The sequence below is a fragment of the Pyrus communis genome, chromosome 6 (assembly GCF_963583255.1).
Source record: "Pyrus communis chromosome 6, drPyrComm1.1, whole genome shotgun sequence".
NCBI classification, from domain to species: domain Eukaryota; kingdom Viridiplantae; phylum Streptophyta; class Magnoliopsida; order Rosales; family Rosaceae; genus Pyrus; species Pyrus communis.
The window spans coordinates 8,331,869-8,342,650 of NC_084808.1; the positions used below are offsets into that span (position 1 = coordinate 8,331,869).

The following is a 10,782-nucleotide window of genomic DNA, read 5'->3' on the forward strand; positions in this document are numbered from 1 at the left end:
TGTTAACCACTTGGATTTGACTCAAAAACGTAAAAACGCAATATAAAACACTAAACTAGACTCAAAGAAAGTAAAACTAAACTTTAAAACTCTAAAACAAACCAAAAGACTCAAACAGTACCCAAAGTACTCGAAACTGCCTTAAAATCACTTTCTGGGCAGTTTTGAGCACCTTGAGTACTTTGGACGAATTTGGGAAACAAAATGAATCAAAACACTCATAAACACAAACTAAATGTATTTCTAACTATTCTAACACTTTAAAACACTAAGACAAACCAAAAGACTCAAACATCACCCAAAACACTCAAAACTGCCTTAAAATCACTTTCTGGGCAGTTTTGAGCACTTTGGTGAATTTGGACGAATTTGTGTAACAAAATGAATCAAAACTCTTATAAACACAAACTAAGACACTTTCTAACTAAATTAGACAATAAAGTAAAGGGGGATTTAGGTTTTAACGAAATTAAATAAAATGCATAGATTACAATTTAAAACAGAATGTAAATATGAAATAGATGGAATTGAATGGAATGAAGGCTAGCTAAAGGGTTCATCTCCACACATGTTATACTTGCATAATAAAATGATTTCCAATTGCATTTCAATAAACTATGATGCTCAACACCCCAAGTTAACCGTGATGCACTAATTAACCTTCAAATCTTCCTAACGTTATTGAATTGGATGATGCATGCGACAATTCAAAACATTCCCCACAAGTCCTCAACATGAATGCATAGAAGAGGTACAAGCAAGAATCATTACGCTCTATGAAAATTATAAGTGTTGACGAGGCATTCGTTACTATGATTGCATGAAACTTATGCCAAGAATTCGTTTAACGCGATTGTTTATAAGCAACCTCCACTACTTGTGAATATAAGTTCGTAACTATTAGGTGAAACTCACTTATATTCTAGCGTCATATTCATGCATGAAAATTAAGCGTGCACTCTCAATAAACATACATAAATAAGTTATCAATCAAACGGTTAAACAAATTGAATCCACAACTTATGAAACGCAATTAGAAGTAATCAAATCAAAATGCAAGCATAAACATATATTTCGAATCACCCCCTAACCAAGGGGGGTTTAGTTCCTCATGGTACAAAACAAAGAGAATTGAAATTAAACATTGAAATCAAAGAAACACCTAAACATTCCAACAACTCAAAATTGAATTGTATGAACGTTTAGGCACTCTTATCTTCCTCTTCGTTGTAGCACAAGGTCTAAGGATAGTTTGATGGTGTGAATGGTTTGGGGAGTGGTTGGAGTGGCTGCAATGGAGGAGAAAAGTGTTTTGGTGGCTGCTGCAAGGGTGTGGAGAGGTTTTGACGAATTTCTGGAATATGGAAGAGTGAATGAGAATGAATCAATGTTGTGTGAAGTGTGTATGGTTTTTATAGGGAGATGAATGGATGGGAGAGGGAACATGACAGCTAGGTTAAGTGAATGCATGTGCAAAACAGCTAGGATGGCTGAAATTGTAAGGGGAATGCATGTGCAATGTTGGAAATCTGATGGGAGAAAGGTGGATGCATGTGTTGGCTGATTTAAAGAATGTGAGGGAATGATGAAAGGGGAAACATGACAGCTAGGTTATGATGATGAGTGCATGTGGCTGATTTATGAAGAGTGAATGCATGTGGCTGCAAGGTGTGAATGATTATGGGTGCATGTGGCTGCAATGGATTAGGAATCCTTCAATTTCGTCCATTCCTTTTGCACCAAACATAAGCTATCCATTCCAAGTCCAATTTTGCTCCAAAATGCTCCAAAATGCATCTTTTTGCTTCCTTAGCCATATGAACCTAAAAACACACGAAAATAGCTTAAAGTACTAAAATAACTAAAGAAACATAACGTAAATGCACGAGAACAAGCCATTTAAGTCGCATGAATATGCTCCTATCAGAGCATCCAAAACAGATCAAGATTTTAATGAGTCAATCGAAGACTTGTGGCCATCCAAGGGGGAATGTTGTGAATAATGTGGATGGCCCACATGAATAATTTGTTACTATTTATGCACATTATTTTCACTATTTATTTGTGGAAAATTTGTAAAGTGAATAGTGTTCTATTTGCTTATAAAATGAATGAGAAATGAAGAAGAGTTTCACGAAAGAGATTGTGAAACAAGAAAGATGAAGGGAGAAAAGAGAAGAAGAGGAAGAGAGAAAAGAGAGGAAGAGGAGATGAGATAATAGAGAGAGTTACTTTTGTACTCCTATTATTCTAATTTATAATGGAAGCACCACTGCTGCCCCGATGACGTACTCCAGTCACATTGACTGTAGAGGAACCTCGTAAATTTTGTGTCTTGTTTTATTTATTCCACTGCACACACAGTCGATTTTATAACACGTTATCAGCTGGGAAGCTCTCATGTCAGTAGAAAGCATAACGCCATAAATTAGGACAAACAAAGGTATGTCCATTTTCTGTCTCTCCCACCGCGCCAGAAGCGCCCCACCGAATTCCATTGAGAATTGAAATTTACGACCCGTAGTCGTCACGAGATAAGAAAACTCGTACCTGACAATTGGTTTCCAGTGATCCAGAAGAATCTCATTAGACTTGGAAACCCAGATCGCATCATTTTCGACAGATCTCAAGAACTCCCATGAATACTTGGTTGTCTGAGATGGTGATGGCAAGAATGAATCCACACAGGTCTCCTTCTCTTGTGCCTCTATCAACCCCACTGTCATCTATGTCTATGTAGGGAGGTTCTTACTTTGCGATGCCATGTTTTCTAGACCATGCAAGAACAACGCCAGTCTTTGGTAGCCTTTTTGGATTGAATTGGTTTTGTGTGACCTCCACAACAACCCAGCTGGTCTTAGGTTTCAAGACTGGTAGAGACAGACAAAGAAAGAAAAGAAAAAAAGGGGAAGTTTATGGAATATGCATGGCACCATCTGAAAAAGTCAATAGTGCATAGCACCATTTGAAAAAGTAAGAAACAAAAGGTTTTGGTTCCTGGTGCATCTGCACCATGTAGATAATAAAATAAAAGGAATAAAACCAAAAGTTTGTTTTGGAATGGTGCAGCATGTGAATGAATAAGAATAATAATAAAAAGTAAAGGTTTTTGGATGGTGTTACACCATCTGAAAAGAAAGAAGAAAATATATATGTATTTATATATGTGAATGGTGTTGGTTTAAAATCCTTTCACAAGTTCTATTTACTTTAAAGCAATTTATTTATCATGGACGGTTTTACCGCCTACTGCTTTAAGTTTTGATTTATGTGAATGGTGCTGAATTAAAACCCTTGTCACAAGCTTTATTTACTTAAATGCAATTTATTTATTATGGCTGGAATTACCGCCTATTGCTTTAATTTATTTATTGTACTTATCTTTTGATACGATGAGTATATACTGGACCCGAAGTTCCTTGATCAGATCAGAACATGCAGTTTCTTGATCCTCATCACATAAAAATGATTGGACTTGAAGTTCCATAATGCGAAAAGATAGGGCATGAAGTCCCTAGATCCGCAAGATCAGGACATCAAGTTCCTTGATGAGTACAGTAAGTTTGAAGTGCCGTAGTGCCTCAACTTAATTGTAATAAAAGCCATAAGAGTCTCAGTCTACAGACTATTAAATAAGGACCAGAAGTTCCTTATATCCATACTGAAAATGGTTTAGTAGAAATATTTATTAAGCGGATGAAATTGATTACCCGCGCTCTACTCATTAAAGCAAAATTGTTTTAATGAAAATGGTTTTTACATGGGTACATGCTATTTTGCATGAAGCAGTATTAGTTCGGTTGAAATTTGTTACCAATCATCAATACTTCTCAGTACAACTCGTGTTTGGACATCAACCAAACATTACACATTTACGAGTTTTTGGTTGTATTATCTTTGTGCCTATTGCACTGCCACAACGTACTGAAATCAGGCATCATCGCGGATCGGGCATTGACGTTGAACACCATCTATCATTCCATATTTGGAACGCTTGACTGAGGATATGTTTACCACGTGATTTGCGGATTGTCATTTTGATAAGACAATTTTCCCGCTGTTAGGGGGAGAAAATAACATCATTTCAAAAGAACGATGAGAAAATATCATTACAGAAGAATGATGAGAAAAGATCATTCCAGAAGAACGAATAGTATTTGTCTTATTTTGATTCACGAAGCGATCAATGAAAAAATGAAGCAAGAATAGTTGAATGATACCACGAAAGTGATGAAATCACATATACTTGATGCAAATGTGCCTCCAAGAATTAATGTCCTTGTTGGACAATATAGTGAGGCAGCAAATGATTTATCTGTTGCACGCCTGAAGCGTGGCAGACCCTCAGACTCAAAAGGTTCAGTCATTCGAAAGAAGAAGAATATGGCACTACTGAACTATTGCATTCCTGAAGCATAATGGTTACATGCCAAAAGCATGACAGTCACTGCATGGATACACGTCCCAGAAAGGACAATCCGCGGACATGAGAATTTTGATGTCTTATGCATGAAGCATGATAGATATATAGGTTCCAATGACTCAACTCCCGGAAGTGGAGATTACAATCCGCATTCTCTAAATTATGACTATCCTGGAAGAGATAGTGTAATGCCCTTGAAGAGGTAATGGATATCCAAAGAAATGAAGAAAAAAAAAAATTATGCATGCGCCTGCACTTGAGAATATGGGATCATAGATTGATGATAACTAATGGTAATTTTGGTTTTTACAAGTAGCTACTAAATTCATCAATGAGCTCTGTTGATATTAAGTTCCGTTCTTTTTCTGTCAACAAAATTATTGGGAAAAATGGAGAAAGGCAATTCCATTACAATTTTGTAAGAACGTGGAAAAATAGACCTATATACTTGAATATAATACAAATAGCCAAAAGATGTTGAACCAGGAAGGTTACATTGGGCATTTGTAATACAGTGAAATACACTCACATGATATGACACAAGGTTGTAAACGAGTTCATATGAATGAAGAATTATATACGAAGGGTTATGAGTCGCCCACATCATATCTCCATAAGTAAATCCCTCAAATATATATGGAAGCAAGTTGCTCTGTATAAATTCCAAAGGAAAATGTGTCATGAAGTGTAGAAAATCCCCGAAGGATTCATATTGCTTGAAGAAAGCCCTTAAAAGGTAAAGCATAAAATATGTACTCAATACCAATGGATGGTATAAATTGCCTTAGTGAGTACTTTCATTATGATATTGTTGCAAAATACTAAAATCTCTCACAAGAGTTGATGATATTAAATTGGGACTCCTGAAAAGTCAAGAAAGATTATAAAATGTTGAGAGAAATATTGTCTTGAAGTGCAGATCGAACAATATGCCAACACGAATCTTATCCATGATATTTATGATATTAAAGAATCATATGGATTGAAGATTATGAGTTGAATACTCAAATGATTTAGACACTAAGAATTATCATTTATCTTCGTGAGGGTAAAGATAAATTGATATTTGGTCCAGAAGTACCACATCTTAGTGAAGTATATGCTTTATTGTATTTGGCGCAATACATTGAATGAAATAAAGCTTATATGTTGATATCTCCTAGAAATTACAGACATGTACATACACATGAGTTAAAACAAACAAACAAGATAAAGCCTTCACAAAGGTTGCTCATGTGAAGCCTCAATACTCGACAATACTCCAAAAGGGTGAGGCACTGGAGATTGATCATGTGGCAGCCCATTACTTGACAAAACACCAGAAGGGGAAGGCATCAGTTGCCTTCGGAATCTAGCAACGAACCTCTGGTGATCACTTTGAATTCGACTTTCGAATTCCTGTATCTAGTCGAGATCTCTTTTCATGCTCGTTGAGTAATTATTTGCAAGCACATGTAACACTCTATTCTCGTGCTTGAGCCCTCTGATCTCTTGTTTAAGACTTGCCAGCTTAACCATCAATGATTCAACTTGGTGAGTTCGAGCAAGTAGGCGTTAGCCCATATTGGAAACAGAGCCAGCACACCGAACACTGAGAGCCAGGGAGTCTTGAACGGCCGACTTATCGGACCGTTTTGAAAGGATTATGTTATCCCTTGGAGTGAGAAGATTCCTAGCTACCACAGTAGCGGTTATGTTATTCTTCATCATAGAGTCCCCAACTGTAAGAGGACCATTAGAAAATAAGAAGGATGGGCGCCATATATTATCTTGACGTTGCTCGTCTGTATCACTTCTAAGACTCAAATCTAAACAAATGTTAGATGGGCAAGCTATTTTCACAAATGATGAAGGAAAAATGAGGTCAAATAAAATCTCAGAAGTGCAAGAAAGGGGAAAATTTCTACAGGCAGTAACTTTCTGAGCATACTCTTGAACACAATTGATGTCTCTATAAAAGAAGAGGCAACAGAGCCACTTGTTCAGATATCGAAGAGGCATCGCTCTCTGAATTTCAAAAGCCAGATATTCCTGAATAAAGTTCGTCGGCATTTTTCAGACGCAATCTCAGCTTTTCCAGATATCGCGTGCAACTTTGTCAAAGATCTCTGACAAAGTTGAAAACGCATAAATCTTACTGTTCTAATTACACCACAGTTGCCGACAAGAGTAGAGGCACAACACCACTGCATGCTATTGAAAAATCTCTATATATGTCGACCTTCGTTCTCCATAACAAAGCAGACTTGCAAGAATACCTAACTCTTCCTCATATTCGAGAATGCATCTTCAACAAAGTATCTCGAAATACTCAGTTTTCTTCCTCTCCGAGGATACCTCTTCAAAACAAGTCACACCAGAGCAAGATTATCTCATATCATCAAGGACGAGAACAAGAGTATCTCATATCATGCAATCTCCCTGTCATTTCCTTTGTCCTTGTTCTTACCTGCAAAAACAAGGATATATAAAGCAATATGTTGAAACCTCCACTCAAACTTTCGGTAAGGAACCGACTGCTTGGAACCTTTCCTAATTGCTCACCTAGAATGCTCTCGAGTACTCATCTTCAACTGCTGGTGGAGCTAGGTCTCAAGTCATCAACACCGCAGAATAATTGGCCCGTTGATGGCTTTTTACACTGAAGTTGCCAAACATGGATGAGTTACCAATAAGTGAAGGACATTTCAAATGCAAGGTTTGCATTCCACTCCTGCATCAGTGAACAAATACTACAAGAGAAGATGCCACACATGCATGAGGGAAAACCAAGGAAAATACCACTTATGCAAGGGGAACAAGTAAGGCAAGTGAAAATGATATATTGAAGCATGTAGAGACAAGCATAACAAACACGTGCTGATTCATCCCCGACAAAGCCGAAGATCACTTGCCACGTGAAGCTCTTCATGGTCCAATTTCATTCAAGATCAAGCCTCGAATGTCCTTGAAGAAATCACAAGTCTGATTTAAGATCAATTGTCCACCACCCTTGAATCAAATTCAGCTCCAGATAAAAGGAGTAAATTCAGATCTTTGGAGGAAATTAGAAGACCCTCCACCCCAGTTCAAGAACGAGCATGTGGAAAGTTAACAACAAGTAAAGCGCCTTTTTCGACAACTCTTCTCGCTAAGAAACTGAAGCAGAAGGATCAACGATTAGCCTAAATGATTTGAAATCAGGAGGAGATACTCATCAAGGGGAGCATCCAAAACAAATCAAGATTTTAATAAGTCAATCAAAGAATTGTGGCCATCCAAGGGGGAGTGTTGTGAATAATGTGGATGGCCCACATGAATAATTTGTTACTATTTATGCACAGTATTTTCACTATTTATTTGTGGAAAATTTGTAAAGTGAATAATGTTCTATTTGCTTATAAAATGGATGAGAAATGAAGAAGAGTTTCACGAAAGAGATTGTGAAAGAAGAAAGAGGAAGAGAGAAAAGAGAAGAAGAGGAAGAGAGAAAAGAGAGGAAGAGAGAAAAGAGATAATAGAGAGAGTTACTTTTGTACACCTATTATTCTAATTTATAATGGAAGCACCACCGCTGTCCCGATGACGTACTCCAGTTACACTGACTGTAACGGAACTTCGTAAATTTTGTGCCTTATTTTATTTATTCCACTGCACACACCGTCGATTTTATAACAAAACTTTTTTTTATTAGTGTTCCTAAATAAAAACCCCCTCCAAGGGCCAGCCAGGCCGAAATGGGTATTACCGTAAATTCCCTAATTCCAGACGGCAGTCGATAGCGTTCCTTGAACTCCTCATAAACTTCGAAGGGCAGTGAAGGTGGAGTCCTCCGTCGAGAGAAAATGTCGGAAACAGACAGCGTCTTCTCCCACGATCACCGATCAACGATTATCAAGGTTCTCCTCGATTCCCTCAAGATTTTCCATAAAAACAAACAGACTTTCGTTTCCATTTTTGCCCTTACGACCCTCCCGCTTTCCCTCCTCCTCTTCTCCCTCTCCCTCTCCTCGCACCCCCTCAAATCCCACATCTACCACCTTGAATCCCTCGCACGCCTCGCCCACACGCGATTCGAGGCCCGCCAGGTCTGGAAGGAGTCCCGCGATGACGCCATCTCGCTCCTCCGCATCAAGGTCCTCTTCTTCTTCCCCTCCTACGCCCTCTCACTCCTCGCTTCCATCGCCGCCGTGACAGCCGCCTCGACATCCATCCATGGAAAACGCCCCACTCTCCGCTCATCCCTTAACGCCGTCAAGATCACTTGGAGAAGGCCGTTAGTCACATCCATCTGTATCTACGCGCTGTCGATCGCGTCCGCGCTAGTGCCCCGCACTTTGTCAACTGTATTCAACTCGTCCTGGTCCAGATTGGTCATCATGGTTCTCGGGTCGGGTCTGGAAATATACCTGATGGGGATGATGGGCCTGGGGCTAGTGGCGTCGATTTTGGAAGAGAGGTACGGGTGGGATGCGATTCGGGTCGGGTGGGAGTTGATGGCGGGTAAGAAGCTATGCGGGTGGGTGTTGTCGGGCATGTTCGTGTTGTTTACGTGGGCGGTTGCGAGGAAGCTGGAGGAAGTGATGGATGGTGAGGATTTGATGGAGGGATCATCGACGGCGACGCTGACGAGGGTGGTGGTGGGCATTGAGGATAAATTGGGTTGGGTAATTTTGTACGGGTTAGTGGTGCTTTGGGGTTACGTTGTTACCACGGTTTTTTACTGCGACTGTAGGAAACGCCACGTAAGTGGAGGTGGTGAAAATGAGGACGGCCCTGACTGAATTCTCTGCTCTTCAGATCCAACTCCACATGAGGTGTTTTTTTTTTTTTTTTTTTGGGGTTTTTCTCTTTTGAAATTTCTTTTTGGGAGATACATAGTTTGTTTGTCATTTTTAAATGTAATGGGATAGGATTGAAATAATGTTTTGATTTGGTTTGTTGATCAAGTTGAAGAAGCCTACAGACAGACTATATTCTTTTGGGTTGAGATGTTTTGCATTTGAATCCAATTTATAGATCATCCTCACATCCACATGTATTGTTTTTCCTTTCCTAATGTGATTCAACAAGTAATGGGAAAACTATTTCAATAAATGTAATTACAAGATTGGATGATGGATGAGATTTGTCACCCACTCTCATTGTTTATTGAAAAGCTAGCCTTGGAATTGTATGGGTAATGCTACAGACATCAATATTTTAGATCAATTCTGTAAACTATATGACGTGGTTGTTGATAATAATTTTTTTTAATTTTTTTTTTGAAATTAATTAATATATTAAACCAGGGCCAAGCCATGAGGGGCAAAAAACCAGCAAGAGCAAACAAGCGGAGAAAACAATACAAGGTGAGAGAGGGATACAAATGACGCGCCCAAACCCACTACAACAAAACACTAATTTGGGGAACAAGGAAATCCGTCTTTGTTTAAGATACCAACAAGCAAAGATGGGGGTCTTTCGACCTAGACGTTATTGCACATCTTCGTGCCCTGATGAGACATCACATAGTCCACCGTAAAATTAGCTGATCTTGGAACCCAAGACCAATCGCAAGCATGAAAGGAGTTCCCCAAGGCATAAACGCGGAAAATGATGGGGAGCACCTCCCAGCCGCTATCATCAATCTTAGGCACGAGATAACCTTCAAGGAATTAGATTCAATGATAATATTTGAGAACCCTCGTTGCAAAGCCATTATGTTAACCAATGTGGAGTAGGAGGGGTCTAGTGAGAGGACGACCGTGGGGTCCTGCTTTTCATGGATCGAGAGGTGGGCCTCCTTGAACAAGTAGCCATGAAGGACACATCATACACTTATTGTGGATCGAGAGGTTGTTGATAATAGATTATTACTTAAGTTTTGATGAACGTATTTATTGTCCATTGATGACATATCATACGGTTTACAAATTTGACCTCAAAAGTTGGTCTATTGTAAATTTAGGCTATATGACAGTGGATCTTCTTAATAGCCTATGTAATTGTTTAGAGGTCGGCTTTTAGTTGTATAGATATGATCGAGGAGACTTAATAATTTTGTAGTGTGTTTTTAATATAGCCAATTCTGGATCCAGCTGTTTTATCAAATTTTTATAAGGAAAAAATTTGTAATTAATTTGTTGTTGGACTATGAATATGTTGATAAAAATGCGCAATTTAACACTACAGATGTAACATCCCACATCACCCAGGGGACTGATCCTTATATGTATATTCTCATCCCTACCTAGCACGAGGCCTTTTGGGAGCTCACTGGCTTTGGGTTCCGTAGGAACTCCGAAGTTAAGCGAGTAGCGCGCGAGAGCAATCCTAGGATGGGTGACCCATCGGGAAGTTCTCGTGTGAGTTCCCAGAAACAAAACCGTGAGGGCGTG

General features: G+C 39.0%; 1 protein-coding gene across 1 annotated transcript; it reads left to right on the forward strand.

Moving 5' to 3' along the window:
• The first annotated feature begins 8,070 nt into the window (after positions 1-8,070).
• Positions 8,071-10,385, forward strand: LOC137738154 (uncharacterized). Its single transcript, XM_068477783.1, has 2 exons — positions 8,071-9,219; positions 9,694-10,385. Exon 1 carries the CDS (start codon positions 8,248-8,250, stop codon positions 9,184-9,186), a length of 939 nt encoding a protein of 312 aa, XP_068333884.1. The 5' UTR covers positions 8,071-8,247; the 3' UTR covers positions 9,187-9,219; positions 9,694-10,385.
• The last annotated feature ends 397 nt before the right edge of the window (positions 10,386-10,782 follow it).